Below are 19,059 nucleotides of genomic sequence, written 5' to 3' on the forward strand. Positions count from 1 at the left end.
GCTTCTATACAATATACAGTTAATACAGAACACATCAATCTAGTAACTGTTGATATTACCTTCTATAAAATATACTGTTACTACGGAACACATCACTCTAGTGACTGTTGACATTAGCTTCTATACTATATACAGTTAATACAGAACACATCAATCTAGTAACTGTTGATATTACTTTCTATAAAATATACTGTTAATACAGAACACAGCATTCCAGTAACTACAGTTAATCAGAACACATCATTCTAGTGACTGCTGACATTACCTTTTATAAAATATACTGTTAATACGGAACACATCATTCTAGTGACTGTTGACATTGCCTTCTATGAAATATACTGTTAATACGGAACACATCATTCTAGTGACTGCTGACATTAGCTTCTATACAATATACAGTTAATACAGAACACATCAATCTAGTAACTGTTGATATTACCTTCTATAAAATATGCTGTTAATACAGAACACATCATTCTAGTGACTGTTGACATTGCCTTCTATGAAATATACTGTTAATACGGAACACATCATTCTAGTGACTGCTGACATTACCTTCAATGAAATATACTGTTAATACAGAACACATCATTATAGTAACTACAGTTAATACGGAACACATCATTGTAGTGACTGTTGACATTACCTTCTATAAAATATACTGTTAATACTGATCACATCATTCTAGTGACTGTTGACATTACCTTAGTAACTACAGTTAATCAGAACACATCATTCTAGTGACTGCTGACATTACCTTCAATGAAATATACTGTTAATACAGAACACATCATTCTAGTAACTACAGTTAATACGGAACACATCATTGTAGTGACTGTTGACATTACCTTCTATAAAATATTCTGTTAATACAGAACACATCATTCTAGTGACTGCTGACATTACCTTTTATAAAATATACTGTTAATACGGAACACATCATTCTAGTGACTGCTGACATTACCTTTTATAAAATATACTGTTAATACGGAACACATCATTCTTGTGACTGTTGACATTCCCTTCTACAAAATATACTGTTAATACAGAACACATCATTCAAGTGACTGATGACATTACTTTCTATCAAATATATAGTTAATACAGAACACATCATTCTAGTAATTACAGTTAATACGGAACACATCATTCTAGTGACTGCTGACATTACCTTTTATAAAATATACTGTTAATACGGAACACATCATTCTAGTGACTGTTGACATTGCCTTCTATGAAATATACTGTTAATACGGAACACATCATTCTTGTGACTGTTGACATTACCTTCTCTAAAATATACTATTAATACAGAACACATCATTCTAGTGACTGCTGACATTACCTTCAATGAAATATACTGTTAATACAGAACACATCATTATAGTAACTACAGTTAATACGGAACACATCATTGTAGTGACTGTTGACATTACCTTCTATAAAATATACTGTTAATACGGAACACATCATTCTTGTGACTGTTGACATTACCTTCTATAAAATATACTGTTCATACGGAACACATCATTCTTGTGACTGCTGACATTACCTTCTCTAAAATATACTGTTAATACGGAACACATTATTCTAGTGACTGTTGACATTACCTTCTATAAAATATTCTGTTAATACAGAACACATCATTCTAGTGATTACAGTTAATACGGAACACATCATTCTAGTGACTGCTGACATTAGCTTCTATACAATATACAGTTAATACAGAACACATCAATCTAGTAACTGTTGATATTACTATCTATAAAATATACAGTTAATACGGAACACATCATTCTAGTGACTGTTGAAATTACCTTCTATAAAATATACTGTTAATACGGAACACATCATTCTAGTGACTGTTGACATTACCTTCAATGAAATATACTGTTAATACAGAACACATCATTCTAGTAATTACAGTTAATACGGAACACATCATTCAAGTGACTGTTGACATTACCTTCTATAAAATATACTGTTAATACAGAACACATCATTCTAGTGACTGTTGACATTACTTTCTATCAAATATATAGTTAATACAGAACACATCATTCTAGTAATTACAGTTAATACGGAACACATCAATCTAGTAACTGTTGATATTACCTTCTATAAAATATACAGTTAATACGGAACACATCCTTTTAGTGACTGTTGACATTACCTTTTCTAAAATTTACTGTTAATACAGAACACATCATTCCAGTGACTGTTGACATTACTTTCTATCAAATATATAGTTAATACAGAACACATCATTCCAGTGACTGTTGACATTACCTTCTATAAAATATACTGTTAATACGGAACACATCCTTTTAGTGACTGTTGACATTACCTTCTACAAAATATACTGTTCTTACCAAATCATATATATGTTTGTACATTAGGACCACACTCAATAACACACATACATCCTCACATACACACATAATAAATATGCATTCACACAAACACACAAGCCAGGACGACTAGGAATTCCCTAACCTATAGGTGAGTGAAACGGACCACAGAAACATTTTTTTTAAATAACTTATTTTGCGAGTATATGTCTCACACGCAGATTTGCACACAATGACGCAATAAAACCAGATACCTGGCATATATAACTACACGTAAAATTTACAGCTTGTAATTCTGATTACCTCATATGCACTGGTGATCCTGAGTCTATAGAAAACAGGCAGATAGATATGGGCAGCAAGTGCGATGGTGAAGAAGTAGCCCAGTCCAATCCACCAGTATATGGTCGTATAGTTGTACATCTCGGCTGGAGTCCCTAGCAACGTTATGGCCGACATGAAGCTGGCCAGGAGGGACAGAGCCACAGGGATGGCACTCATGTTCCCTCCCGCCAATAGATATTCCTTGGTGTTGCTTCGCTTCCGGTCTTTGATGGCGTAAAATAAACCGATTCCTGCGCAGATAAACAGCAATGCGCCGAACAAGACATAGTCAACTGTATGGAAAGTGTTCCGGACCCCAGTCTGGAAACTGTATTGGCGCGTCATAGTTAAATCCGAAGACAGCTGTCCTTTAGCAATGAAACAATTAAAAAACGAAACTTTCGCTACGTATTGCCGACAACGTATAGAAGTGAACACACAAACTTTTAAAAAGAGTAAATGGATGAGACGGATGTTACAGGTTGATTGATTGCACGTCACACATTAACGTTATATGGTGGCAGACCTTGTACCTGTCAGCTTTCGTACTGTCATCAGTGCGAGACACCTGGTCAGTTAATATTTACTATAAAGGTTTCAGCTAAGATCCGCGACCTCTGGAGTTATATAGGTCATTGTAAGTAGAGATCTCGTGTCCGAACTCCTCCCGCTAAAGTCTCCGCCGACAATGGCAGACCCTCCTTGTCTGATCAGATCCACTCTACTAGACACAACAACCGGTTACTGAAAACACATACTTCATAAAATCCTAACTTTTCCAGTGAATAACAGAGATACACTGCCTATTCGCAGTAAACTTCCACATGTCGTTAGTAATCTTATCAAGCTAAAAATGAAAGTATTTCCAGGCAATTTTGATAAATTCACTCGTTGAAGAACGATGGATGGATGTGGCTTTGTGCGTCTCCAATTATTAGCTGATCGGGTCAGATCCACTTATCTTACCTGTAGTATCAACTACACAGGGACCTAACACGTGCTGTTATAACGACACTAGGAATAGTATAGATGTAATGTACATGGATTGTATATCAATGGTCCCTGTGTCGGAAAGGTTCATCTGAATAAAATAGCCTACAGCCGTTAGGTGTTGGGCCTAGGCGTATACCTACAGCTGGTGACGCTCGGTGAATGACAGTTCGTTTTCTATTGTAAATATCACCGGCTAGATCTTCGGGACTTTAAGTATACAATTATCACTTGTCGTATTTGATTGATATTCATAAAGCATGGTTGTTTTTTATCAGAAATACTTCCATCTGCGAATACACCGTTCGTTCCAATAATTTAGAGACAATGCTCAATATGCTTACTGGTCTGTAATTACCAGTATCCAGACTACTACCTTTTTTATAAAGAGGTTTGACGCGGGCAGATTTCATATCATCTGGAACTCTCCCTTCTATAAATGACATGTTAATTAAAAACGTGATAGGAATTTTCAAGAATTTAGCGCCATCTTTCAAAAACTTAGCTGGGATTTCGTCCAGTCCTGTACTTTAACTCTGATTTAGTTTACAATGTTCCTTAAAGATATACTCCTCTGATACCTGACGGAGAACAAACTTCTTCTCTCTTGGATTTCTTAATTTGTAAAAATTCGTTAAAAAACCTGAACCTATGGAGTACAACTTCTTGGCTGGCTACATTTGTAAAATAGTTATTAAAATGATCTGCTACACTTTTGTGGTCATGACAGTTTTCTCCATCTATATCTAAAACAATATTTGAATCTCCTTTTGCTTTATTTTTAGAGCCAAAATCTTTCAGATGTTGCCATAATTTCTTTGAATCCTGTTTGTTTTCTTCTATTTTTTCCGAAAAGTAATTTGACTTAGCATCTTTTACATCCCTTTGTACTTTGTTTCTAAGGGTACAGTATAAGTAAGTCCTCATTACTTTTACTAGTTGTGAATAAATTCAGGAAACCATCTCTGTGTTTAATATTCAATGTTCATTCACTGACAATATAGTTGTAAACACACCAATGTTCACTGACAATATAGATGTAAACACACCAATGTTCACTGACAATATAGATGTAAACACACTAATGTTCACTGACAATAAAGATGTAAACACACCAATTTTCACTGACATTATAGATGTAAACACACCAACGTTCACTGAATTTTCGTGTTGACTGAACGAGTGACAACGAATTTTTAAGTATTGGATGAAATTGAAAAGAACTGATAATTGCATTTTCAAAGCATGTTACAATGAAATGGTAGAGAATTCAGATAAATTGATGATGCACATCAAAGATAAGCTATACAGGATAGGCCTAGGGTATATTTGAGAATATGATATTAACGACAATAATTTGTATTCCTCACTATAACCTGTGGTTTCATATAACCGGTATCGGCTGCTTTCCTAACACGTAAACATAAGGAGTACAGTGTAGTATGTGTTGCGGTTTATAGAGTAATCTTACATATTTTATGTTACATAATCTATGAAGTTTTGCCGTCTGTCATCTGAACGAGTGCACCTGTTACTACTGTCACGGGGTTGAAGTTTTCCTCTTTAAACTGAATAAGGACAGTGACTTTTCTAACCTTAAACTGAATAAGGACAGTGACTTTTCTAACCTTAACTGAACAAGGCCACACAAACTACATGTTGTAGGGGCTAACTTTCTCTCTTTATAATAATCAAGGAAATACAATGCTCATATTTTAGGGGCTAACTTTCTCTCTTTATAATAAACAAGGAAATACAAAGCTCATATTTAAGGGGCTGACTTTCTCTCTTTATAATAAACAAGGAAATACAATGCTCACATTTTAGGGGCTGACTTTCTCTCTTTATAATGAACAAGGAAATACAAAGCTCATATTTTAGGGGCTGACTTTCTCTCTTTATAATGAACAAGGAAATACAATGCTCACATTTTAGGGGCTGACTTTCTCTCTTTATAATGAACAAGGAAATACAAAGCTCATATTTTAGGGGCTGACTTTCTCTCTTTATAATGAACAAGGAAATACAATGCTCACATTTTAGGGGCTGACTTTCTCTCTTTATAATGAACAAGGACATGCATAGTTCACACTTTATGGGCTGACTTTCTCTCTTTATACTGTACAAGGAAATACAAAGCTCACATTTTAGGGGCTGACTTTCTCTCTTTATAATGAACAAGGACATGCATAGTTCACACTTTATGGGCTGACTTTTTCTCTTTATACTGTACAAGGAAATACAAAGCTCACATTTTAGGGGCTGACTCTCTCTCTCTTTATAATGAACAAGGAAATACAACGCTCACATTTAAGGGGCTGACTTTCTCTCTTTATAATGAACAAGGAAATACAATGCTCACATTTTAAGGGCTGACTTTTTCTCTTTATAATGAAAAAGGAAATACAATGCTCACATTTTAGGGGCTAACTTTGTCTCTTTATAATAAACAAGGAAATACAATGCTCACATTTTATGGGCTGACTTTTCCTCTTTATAATGAACAAGGAAATACAATGCTCACATTTTAGGGGCTGACTTTCTGTCTTTAAACTGAACAAGGACATGTAAATGTCACTTTCCAGGGTCTAATTTTCCGTCTTAAAACCGAATAAACAGATAAAGTGTTATGTAAACTAAATTGGTATCAATGGTCAAGTTGAATTGTCTGTTTATTCCGATCATTCTAGTGACTGTTGACATTACCTTCTATAAAATATACTGTTAATACGGAACACATCATTCTAGTAACTACAAATGTACAGTTAATACGGAACACATCATTCTAGTGACTGTTGCATTTACGGAACACATCATTCTAGTGACTACAGTTAATACGGAACACATCATTCTAGTGACTGTTGACATTACCTTCTACAAAATATACTGTTAATACAGAACACATCATTCTTGTGACTGTTGACATTTACGGAACACATCATTCTAGTAACTGTTGACATTACCTTCTATAAAATATACTGTTAATACGGAAAATACCGTTTGGTATGATTTGTATTTAACGAAATTTGTTTCTTTCAATTTCATAGAATACAGACAATGATCTTGAGTTTGTGTATTTAAAACGTCATAGTTTAAATGTTTTTCTATCTACAAAAAAATGGGAAAAGGAAAGCTGTCATCCCAGATTATGCCCGTGTCATGGAAGACACAACACACAATCCTGTAGTACGATACATACAAACAATTAGAAAAAATATGATGTAAATTAACATTGTCCTCGAATAACAGTCCTCTTGCAGTTGACTTGATACTATCTTGTTTACTCAGTAAGAAATGTGAAACTGAAGACGATAAATAATATGTAAACGGTTGACACAAAGGGGAACTTGCACGCTGTGAAGGAGCTTCAAATGTAGGTTCTATATATGAGGTCAATCAAATGTCAAAGTTTGTGTCACCTCTTGACCTCTTGATCTGAACTCGGCGACAGAGAGTTGGATAGGAGGCCTTCAGTACGTTACACGTGTGAGATAGCGGGTGTAAAATTAAAATTATAAGCAAATATTGGTTGAAAAAATTGTCACATATAAATATATTTTCACACAGCAGCACTAAACTAGCAACGACATCTGTAACATTTTACATAACGAGATCAGTATTTATGCTTGGTCAAAGAGCAGTATAACTGAAGTGGAATCTGAATACAGGTGTTTTATTTACCCCGTTGGACGCTTCGATACAACCGAAAGGAGCCCGGCCAGGTAACAAAGTGTCCCATCGTGAGTAACTCTACTTTCTAATTCACACCACGTACATCATCAGACTATCCGGTAGACTGAGAGATATTTACGTGAGATAACCATTAACAGGATAGACTTAAAGTTTCCACTCGATAAACACGTCATATAGCAAATATACATATCAAAATGGTGTACATGTATCACAACCAAACTAACTCAATTTGCATAATAAACTGTGTGACTGTGTTCAAAAATTACACTACTGAACGATTGCTTTGTTCACACAAGATGCCCTTTTCCCTAGTCAATGTTTTTTTTACGTTCATTACAAAAAATGTAAGTTGGCAGCAGACTTGTATTATTTAGCTTACACCAAGGTAATGGGCTACAATCTACATTGGAGATAGCTTTATTGGGAAGCTTTATAGCTTCGGTCGCTTTGTGTCTATAAGTGTATATCATATTTTTCTTGATGTTTCACTTGAATATGGTCTGTAAACTTATGTCTCGTATAGATAGTGAAATTGTTTTCTTTATGTCATGAATATTCAATTTCGATGTCCAATCGAAACGTATCATTAATTAATCATGTTTTTAAAACATTTTAGTTAAGCTGAAGTTTTAAGTTTCTGATTCTATGGAATGTTAACTCGTTAAACAAAGTCATTTTGCGAAAATAAAACTTCAAAAACATTAAACAGGAAAATGGTGATATGTTTTTTATTTTTCCATAAGTACAATATTAACATTGCTGTCAATATTTTATATAATATTTTATGCATTCTTGTAATTTGTTATGATCAAGGTAGTGGGGATAAGGTTATATGCATGTGTCAAGCGATCGTTCCATAAAGGAAGGCAATTTTCTAAGTACAAATACTCAATGCTTTTTTTCATGAATTTTCAATATATATTTATTTTTTGCTTTTCTCTCTGTACATTTTTTTTGTTTGGGTAAATTGATGTAAAATTGTTAAGTCGTCAGTGAAATCACAACACAACGCCGTAAATCTCAAAACAGTCATCTGGGTCCTCTCTGGTGTAAATTACTGACGTCAGTAACGTTCAAAATGAGGCTCACTTATATTAACCTTTCGGGGTGACATTATCTACTCTTCGTGACATCATTAATTATCAATTTCAAGGCATGTCGTCTCAAGACGTAAACCACACTTATCACATACTTAAAGACGTACATACACACGGACATGTAAGCAGACATTCCAACAATTAGACATGTAAAATGACATGTTGACATCTACACTGGGAAACTTATTCAGATAAATTTATGACATCAAAAAGCATGAGGGAACAATCCCAGGTTGTGTACCTCATTGAAGTGAAACCAGACAAAATAAAGAGATAGTTGGTGATTAGTTTTCAGTAAGGAGTGGGGAAAGTACAATAGATAATGTGTCTAAAACATGTAAACCACATTATAAATGCAACCTCTCATTTATAACATTTTGTGGTTTTTCCATAGTTGTGCCTGTGTGTTGTTTAGAAACAATGATCCTTTTTATCCCCCGCTTTCACCGAAACGGAGGATATTTATTTTGGTTTGTCCGTCTGTCTGTCTGTCACGCTTCGTTGCCGTGCAATAACTGAAACAAATGTTTACCGATTTCCTTCAAACTTGGTAACAGGGTTAAATGCCTTAAGGACTCGGCCAAGTTCGATTTTTATCATGTTTCATTGAGTAATCAATAGGATTGAACAGCAGGCTAGGCCTATATAAGTTATCTTCTTAGGTTGACATGACAAAGACAAAGATGAAACGGTAAGTAAGAAAATATTGATGCAAATTATATATAAGAAGTAGCATAAATCCACAGTATATATATATAGCAGCTGGTATAAGGGAGATAAATGCATGTATGTTTCAATTATATATAAATATTTAATTGATATTTTGAGCTATACAATGCTCTTATAAAAAGGCAAGCAATGCCCTAATGATAAATTAAACAGAGAAATTGCCTTTTTTATGCAAGTCATTAATGCCCCCTGTTCATAACCTGCTGCAGTTACACGAAGTAGTTAAAAGTAAAGAACCATGTATATCAATATATACCATTGATAGGAGTGATAAAAAGTAAAGGATACAACAAAAAACAAAATATAAAAAATAAAATGATGACCACTTTCAGCGGACTTCATTTGGTAGAGTTATGGCTCCTTGAATAACGAAAAACGTCATTATCTGGCGTTTCCGTGCAATAACTGCAACAAATGTTAACCGATTTTCTACAAACTTGGTACCAGTGTTAAATGCCTTATGATTGGACCAAGTGCGATGTCCACTTTCAGCGGACTTTATTTGACGGAGTTATGGCCCCTGAGTATAACGAAAAACGTCATTATCTGCCGTTTCCGCTGAAGAACTCTAGCAAATATTAGCCAAATTCCTTCAAACTTGATAACAATGTTTGTGTTCCTCTGTCTTTCCATCCGTCTCGGGCACTCTTTGGTTTTCGTGTGATAATTGCTGTAGATATTGTGCAGATATTTGTGCATATTTACGGATAATTAATGAGGTTTGTAAATTCTGATGGTTTAAGCGATTAATTTACACCGTAATACCTACATGTTCAATAACAAGTCTAACTTCTGTATAGGGATTTTTTGCCCACATGCACAAAATCGTTGCAAGAATTTCATGGATAAATTCTAAGAAGTGAAAGCTTGTTTGATGGTACACATATGTGTTGTCAGTAGACACTGGAATACAGGTGGTACATATGCATTGCTAATATTTGCTTGACTTGTGAAAATGAAGGTATGTATGTACACAAGAACTTATTTCAGATGTGCATACATGTTACCAACTAACTATAGGGGTATATAAATATGTACATATATATAGCAGAGTTTCAAGTATATAACAGACAAATATAACCAAATACCATATATATGGTTTTCGTCTTAAGGTTCAGCCCATCAGGGTACATAATTATGTTGTACAATTGTAATTAACGAGGCTGTCACAATATATTCGAAAACCTATATATCACAATACACATGAGTATTGTACTTATCACAATAAAGAAATGGAACAGGGTATCAGAATAGTTTTCAAAAGCTTATTTGATTTAAATACCAGTTGGCTTGACTTTGCAAATTAATTCCTGTATTTTCAAACTAATATATAATATATATATATGCCAAAAACAATAAACTTGTTATACTAGCGGTAAATTGGACTACATGTCATAATCGTGGATTGGAAACATTGTGACAACTAGATGAGATTATATCAGGAAAACTATTGCAATACATTCCTTGCCTACTGCCTATAGTGTGATGCACACCAGGACTAGCCTTAAAGCCCTAGTAAGTATGTATTGTTTTGTCATATAGCTAGAGTAAATGTAATGTTTACATGATGGCAGTTTGTTTTGAACACTTAAAGAATATTTCCTTTTTTGTATGTACGAAAGGAAAAAGGAAATAATATATAGCGTAGAGGTCTGAGATTTCGTCAATAATTGGTGATTGTTATGATGTTATAAGAATAGCCACTAGGCCTAGGCCTATGCCACAGGCATTTGTTTCTGTCAACGAATTTAGTCATGAGGGGAAAAAGTCGCACCCCACTCATAAAATAAACCATGGTATAGTTTATGAGTGGGGTGTGATTGGTTTTTTTTTCATGACTTTTTATTGACAGAAACAAATGCCTGTGGCCTATGGTATATCTTTTAGCAATATAAGTCATTGACTAGATGGGTTTTTCTGTCCCTTGTAAACCCTAGTGTCCGGAGTGTTTTTTTCTGCAGCCGCATATACAGTATCTGGCCTCCGTCGTAGGTATGTAGTCCAATGTGTAGGTGACTGATGGAGGAACATCGTCTGACACTGGCTTAACTATTTTACTTTGCCGGAGTTTTTTGCCCGGAACCTGTCTTTGTTTAAAGGTTATATCAAATATCCAGTCACACAAATAGTTTCCGGTGATGAGAAAGACGTGGAGATAGTTTGTAATAGTAAGGAATGTTAGTGTTAGTGTGTATGGTTGATGGTGCGTTATTTCCTTGATTTTGATTTTATCTAAATGTATGTTTTATTATTTTTCCATTTACTTTACTATCCTTATCCTTTGTTCGCCAATGCTGCTTCTCTTCTACGGCACTATCGAACACAATTTCCTTCACTCTTCTGTTGTGTTCCACTTAGTCAGGTATATAGCATTACAGTTTCATCTTCTTACTATCCCATCTTCTATCCTGCTATGTCAAGATTGTAAAAGATTGACAATAGAGCAGCTCTACTATATATTATTTTTAAATGTCAAACATTCTAAATGGAAGGTATCAAAATTCTAACAGCAAATTGTCAGGGTCTGGGAGAACAAACGTAAAGATGTCTTTTCGTACTTTAGAAGGAAAAATCTATAATATTTATTGTATACAGGATATATACATTTTACTGCGGAGATTGAAAATAATATTAGAACAGAATTGGGATATACATGTCATTTCAGCTCATTTAGATCAAACTCTAAGGTGAAAGCAATCATATTTAATAATAATTTTGAGGCAAAGGTGGTAAGTGACCAAATATGGACCAAACTCAGACATACCTAGCGTTTACGATAAAGTATATGATGCTATGAGTGATTATATTAAATGTGGTGATTTTAACTTAGTTATAAACCCTGATCTAGAAACAATCCTAAAGCAAGAGATAGAGTAATTGAGTAAATATATAGAGAGCAGCACCCAGACACCAACAGATATACATGGAGAAGACCAAACCCTATGAAACAGTCACGTATAGATTATGTTTTAGTTTCAGAAAATACGATAATTGTTTAAGAAACTCTTTTATTTGAAGAAAAAACCCTGTTACTTCTGAATTTTTAAAATAATTTTGGAAACAGTAGGTCAGTTTGTAGATAGTTCAAGACGATATGGATATTATAATAATATACTTTCAATAACACAAAGACAGGGAATCATAACATGTTTACCAAAGGGAGATAAGCCGCGGCAATTTTTGAAAATCTGGAGACCTATTTCACTTCTAAATATAGTATATATAAAATAGCATCAGGTTCAATCGCAAATAGAGTAAAAACTGTTTTAGACAAGTTTATTAATACAGATCAGTCAGGTTTTATTTCCGGAAGATATATAGGGACTTCCGGTTAGCGCCTGATAAGGCTTGTTCCCGTAGGCTCCTGACAAATTTTGTGTTTTTCACGAATATACTTACTTACCAATGCTGAAGTTTGCCATGTTTTCATTTAAATAGTTCGAGATCATTCTCGTCTATAATTAGAGTTTTTGGAACTTTGTCGTCATTTTTGGCTTTATTTTCGTATATCAGAGGACACAACTTTAACAGCTGGGCGAGTTGTCTGCAAACGCACACTCGTCCAGGTGTTTTTCTGAATTTCTAGTCAGTTAATATTACATACCATTTTAGTTAAGTATATTTGTATTGTTTAAACATTCTTTTCACATTTGACTTATATAATAAGCTTTTGCAGTAATACTAAAACCGTAATAATCATTTGTGGTCAATTATTTCCTCGGCTTGGATAGACGCCTACTTTGTTTTACAGTCGATTTTTGCCCCATATATCTGACCCATCTCGGTATCCTCTCTCGGTTTTTGTTCATTCTTGGTAATATAAACGCGATCATCTGCTCGTGAAACATTATTGTTTTTCTTCTGGAAAGTTTAATATATCAATACAATTTTAAAGAAAAAATATGTGCATCGTCAAATTTGGATTTGTAAGAGACATCTCGTCACAAATTTATCATCTCCCGTTAGCTTAAGAGGCACAAATTAAATGTAGGACCACCAACAGGCCTGCAGCATAAATGTAAATGCTTTATAGTACTTAAGGATCTCCGATACAGCCAGAGCAAAACACTAAAGAATTTCACTGTCGTTTTTCAGTGTAAGAGTCACTCGCCCCTGGTTACCATTTCGACAATGTCGTTATCTTCCCTTGAATAGATTTTGTTTGAATAATGTTTCGACTACAGAGTTGTGTCCCTTGCGTTGAAAATCTCCAATCGCGAAAGTGTGGGCAAAAAAATCTGTCGTAACGTTGTAAACAACGTCGTGGCAGTGATGGCCAACGATGTCCAATATCAACTGCTAGACCACGACTATGCGACGAAACAATGTGACACTCGTTCACACATTGAAGAGACGCTGGCTACTGAGGCCCCTACAAATTAAGCTTACTGGCAGTTTTACTGATGAGCCGACACCGACGTCCGATGAGGATCCCTCTAGTACTAGTGATCACGAATACGCCAATAACTTTTAATATAACTTATATAATTTTACATTGATATGTTTTATAATGTAATCAACTAGATAAATTATTAGTGCCAAAACATGTATTGGGTATTGTATGAAATTGTTATGTTGTTGTACCTTTTTACCCAATAAACTTGAAGGATTATTATTGGTACAAATGTAGAAGTTGTCTCTCGTTTTTGTTTAGTTTTTTTAATCTGAATATTTTTTTGTCCGCAAGATATTTATTTTCTGTCACCTATATTTTCTTCTCGTTGTCCTAAACGTGTTGCATTGGCACTCGGAATTTTATTGATTCATGTAACGGGCTTTTTTTGTTTGTTTTAGTATTATTGTTAGAAAATTACTCATTTTTTGTGTTTTGTTCATCAATAATGACATTGTTATTATTTTTAAAGTGTTATATTTCTAATAAACCATTGTTGCATCAAATAAAAAATATTTTGTTTCATTTTGTTCCATTGAATAAAAAAAAATCGAATTTTCATAATATCCCAAAAAATCTGAAAAAACTACCGCAAGGTATGGGTTATTGTTCAGAAATGATTTGGTTATGTAAAAGCGATGCCGTAGAAAAAAAACCAATGCCTCATTGCATTTTAGGCGGAGAGACGGGGATCCTTAAGATCAATATCAGTATTATATTTTGACTTAATGATTCTTGTTAACAGTTCAGAATAGTATTACTCTAAGATATGACTAAATCTTTCTGATACGTTTGTAGTAAATTCCTGATGCCATTTGCAATGTCAGTCAGTCCCTTTCCAGTATTGGTATTAAAATCAGAAATTTAGATATGTTCTAGACATTTTGTACTGTTGTACTACTTTTTTTGGTCTTGTTTCGCTTATGTTGTAAATACTAGAAGTTGTAGGATCATTTCTAATACATATCATCTCTGTACACGCCACAGAAGAGGCGACTAATACGGGAACCCCCTGCAGCGCCGTGAATTTCCATACTGTGATCTTTTTCTTCCATCAGTGGAGGTTGATATCACCTTCATATATGTTTAAATATAGTAGATCTGTTCTCCTGGCACTTAGACCAGTGAGTCATAATATTACAACACATCTTTTAGAGGATTTAAAGGAAATAAATTCGGAGAAACTCTTGCGCACTAGACGTGGGACACGGGCAGGAAAGGGTGCTGTTAGGCGAATACCAAGTAGTATCGGTGTTAAATCAAACGGAACCAGTGGTTGTACCAACTCGGGCCTGAACACTGATAATCTCATCCATTTGGTCACTACATATGGTATGTCCGCCTCGCACTCTTTTTCTTGCAGGACCACACTGAACTTACAGCAGACATCAACCCTATTGTGCATTCTCGTAACGATACACGGATTCCGACATCGTCAGTATCGTACGAGAATTTACATGACATCAAGCCAACAACAGCTGGTCAATTTAAGTCAGTTATACCTCTGAATTTAGTGTCCTTAAACTGTCGCTCGGTGAAGAATAAGTCATTGTCCGTCGGGGATTTTGTAACATCTCAGGACATTGACATTCTTGCATTGACAGAAGATGTTACTCCCTTTAATCTACTGAAGGCGAGGTTGATGATCTTGTTGAAGCTTACACATCTGGTATAGAAGCCCTTACAGAGAAAACACGCACATCTGCAGACTAAGATGATAACTCTGAGACCAAATACCCCGTGGTATAATGAAAATCTCCGCATGGAAAAACAGAACCGTAGAAAAGCAGAGAGACAGTGGCGACGGAGCAAATTAACCGTTCACCAACAGATTTATAGGGGGCAATGTCGGCTAGTTGGTTCACTACTCTTTCAATCAAAGAAGGTTTATTATTCAAAAAGAATCGAAGAATGCGGTAAGGATAATAGACAGCTTTTTAGACTCACCAAAACCCTAATGCGACAGAAAGGTGAAATTATCCTACCAAACTGTAATTCGAAGTCCTGTGAGTTTGATCCACTGCCGACAGACCTATTAAAACAATGTCTTTAAGCACTGCTTCCTTTGATTACTGCTTCCTTTGACTAGCTCGGCTCCGTACTGGGCACACATATCCTTCTCATTCGTACCTTTTAAAACGAAAAGATCCACCTTCATGCCACGCATGTGACCCTCCATTTACAGTGGAACATTTTTTGATAGAATTTTCCGATTTTTAACATTCGTGATAACTACTTTCGAGTCCCGGATATGAAAACTCTTTTCAGTTCCGTGGACTCGAAGGCATTATTTAACTATTTGAAAGACATCGGTCTATTCTATAGACTCTTTCAACCCACCTTACCCTTTTGACGTTAAATATATCACATAGTCCATATCATCTATTCGTTATCTCTTTTATGATTTTAACCCCCTTTTTTATTTTAATTATCTACACATACAATGCGAATGCTTTTAAAAAGAACCTTTTTATCTGATTTCATCTTCGCTACTCACATGTTTGTTTAAAAAATAAAATGAATAAATAAATCAATATGGCCCTAAATGACCACTGCCGCCGATGGGCCGTTTAACACAAACAAACAAACAAACACTGACAGAAACCTGGTTAGGTTCAGATATCGACGACCAGGTACTAGCTGAGCTAATACCAACAGGCTATGGATTCCTCACAATGCTAAACTCGGCAAACGTGGTGGTGGGGTGGCTGTTCTGTTTAAGAAAGGCCTCTGTGTGAGACCTCTCTCTCCCAACCATGATGATGTAAACACACTCTTTGAGTACATGACTTTTTCTGTCATTGCTGATGATAAACAATTTAGATTGTGTATCATTTACAGCCTCCTCCATCTAGACAGAATACTTTCCGAAATACAGTGGTTTTTATGAGTGGTCTACCTTTTTAGACCACCAGGTTGTTGTACCACAAGATATTATTATCACGGGTGACGTAAACTTCCACTTAGATGATCTATCTAATGTTGATGCTCGCCAGTTCTTTGGGATATTAGATTCCAGGGGTTTGATTCAGCATGTGACAGAAGCAACACACAACCATGTCCACACACTGGATGTGGTCATAACAAGGGAAGATAACTCAGTCATTCATGGAGCAATTCCAGTGACTGATCCATGTCTAAGTGATGTAAAGGGGAACCAATCTGGTGATCATCTTGCTGTCCACACAACACTGAATTGTAGTAAGCCAGATCATGCAAGGAAAGAAGTAAGCTTCCGGAAATTCCGCGAAATTTCAATACCAGATTTCAACAATGACATTCAGTCTTCTTCCGCCCTTCAATCTACTGAAGGCGGGGTTGATGATCTTGTTGCATCATACACATCTGGTATAAAAGCCGTTATAGAGAAACACGCACTTCTACAGACTAAGGTGATAACTGTGAGACAGAATGCCCCATGGTATAATGAAAATCTCCGCGTAGAAAAACAGAACCGAGAGACAAAGGAAAGAGACTGAGAACATACGAATGGTTAAAACAACAACAAACTGACATATTAATGATACAAGAAACACACTTCACTAATGAATTATGTGATGTAATAGATAATGAGGTAAATGAAGTATTACATTGTTTCCATAATTATGGGGAACGAAACAGTAAAGGAGTATCGATACTTATAAAAAAAAAATCACTTAATGCTGTAGTTATTAACCACAGTATTTCTGATAATGGTCGATATATTTTAATGAATTTGAAAATTGGTGATAAAATGTTTACTTTAGTAAATATATATGCACCAAATATTGAAAATGAAAGGAACGCTTTTTTTAAATTAGTAACAAAAGAAATAAAGGAAAAGAGTATAGGAAGTACAATTATTGGGGGTGATTTTAATGAGGTACTTAATCAAAGAGACAGAAAAACAATAGGAAAGATTAGACATAAAAATATAACATATGGACTTAAACAATTGATACAAACAGCACACTTATTAGATATTTGGAGGCATAAGAACACAGATAGAATACAATATACGTGGAGACGAAACAGACAAGGGGCTGCAAGTAGAATAGACTATTTTTTAACAGAAAAGGGAAATTGCAGTATTATAAAATCAGCAGATATCCGTCCAGCTCAAATTAAATCTACAGACCATCAAGCAATATCACTGAAACTATTTATAGGTGACAAAAAGGGGCCGGGTGTATGGAAAATAAATAATAGTATTTTAGCAGATGAAGAATATAATATAATAATACAAGACAGTTTAAAGCAGTCAATTGAAATATGTAACAAGGAGAATTTAAATAAGAGAACAACATGGGATTATTGCAAGACAATGTTCAAACACGAAACTATTAATTATTGTGTTAACAAATCAAAGCAACGAAAGTCTGATATTGAAATATTGGAAAATAGGTTAAACCACTTACATAAGAAAATAAATTTAACAGAAAATGAACAGGTAAAAATAAAAGAAAATGAATCAAGGCTTGAAGATTTATACGAAAATAAAGCAAAAGGCGCACAGATTCGGGCTCGATCTATCTGGATAGAACAAGGAGAGAAAAATACAAAATATTTTTTAAACCTAGAAAAACACCGACAAACACAAAAAGTGATACATGAAATTGAAGACGAAAATGGGAAAAGAGTTCAAGAACCAGGGAAAATTATGAATACTATAAAACAATTCTATGAGAAATTATACCAATCCGATCAACAGAATGGTAATGACATAGATAGATACGTACAAACTATCGAAGAAATTAAGACATTAACAGATAAAGATAGGGAATTTTGTGATGGAGAATTAACATTAGAAGAATGCACGGCTGCGGTAAAAAAGATGAAAAAAAACAAAAGTCCTGGAATGGATGGACTCTCAGTAGAATGTTATGAGGTTTTTTTGGGAAAAAATAGGTACCTTAGTAACAGATGTATTAAATGAAGCTTATGCTAATGGAGAGCTCAGTGAGACCCAAAAATATGGATTAGTAACATTGATTTATAAGAAAAATGAAATTGAAAAGCTGGAAAATTGGAGACCTATATCGTTGCTGAATATAGACTACAAAATTGCAGCACATGTATTAGCGACGCGACTGAAGGAGGTGATGCCTAAAATAATAAGCACAGATCAAAATGGGTACATTAAGAATCGATTTATAGGCTTTAATATAAGGCAAATCCAAGATGTAATTGATTATTCAGAAAAATTTAATATAGACTCGTGTATACTTTTTCTAGATTTTAAAAAGGCATTTGATACAATAGAATGGGACTTCATGTATGCTAGCTTACACAGATTTGGATTCGGTAAGTCATTTATTAATTGGATAAAAACATTATATTCAGATATTAAAGGATTGGTAAAAAATAATAATTGGATATCAGGTGAATATAAGATCTCAAGAGGAATTAGACAAGGTTGTCCGCTTTCTTGTTTAATCTTTGTAATTGCGGTGGAGCTAATGGCTACCAAAATAAGAAATACTGTTGATGTGAAAGGGTTTAA

General features: G+C 34.6%; 1 protein-coding gene across 1 annotated transcript in view; it reads right to left on the reverse strand.

The window, feature by feature from the left end:
- The window catches only part of LOC110454677 (sodium-coupled monocarboxylate transporter 2-like), a 42,050-nt gene extending 38,211 nt beyond the window's left edge, over positions 1–3,839 (reverse strand). The window contains exon 1 of the mRNA XM_021504318.1: positions 2,655–3,839. Coding sequence (XP_021359993.1) covers positions 2,655–3,020 — 366 coding nt within the window. The 5' untranslated portion in view covers positions 3,021–3,839. The remainder of the gene's footprint in view (positions 1–2,654) is intronic.
- Positions 3,840–19,059: the final 15,220 nt, after the last annotated feature.

Source organism: Mizuhopecten yessoensis, unplaced genomic scaffold (genome assembly GCF_002113885.1).
Source record: "Mizuhopecten yessoensis strain PY_sf001 unplaced genomic scaffold, ASM211388v2 scaffold8011, whole genome shotgun sequence".
Taxonomy (NCBI): domain Eukaryota; kingdom Metazoa; phylum Mollusca; class Bivalvia; order Pectinida; family Pectinidae; genus Mizuhopecten; species Mizuhopecten yessoensis.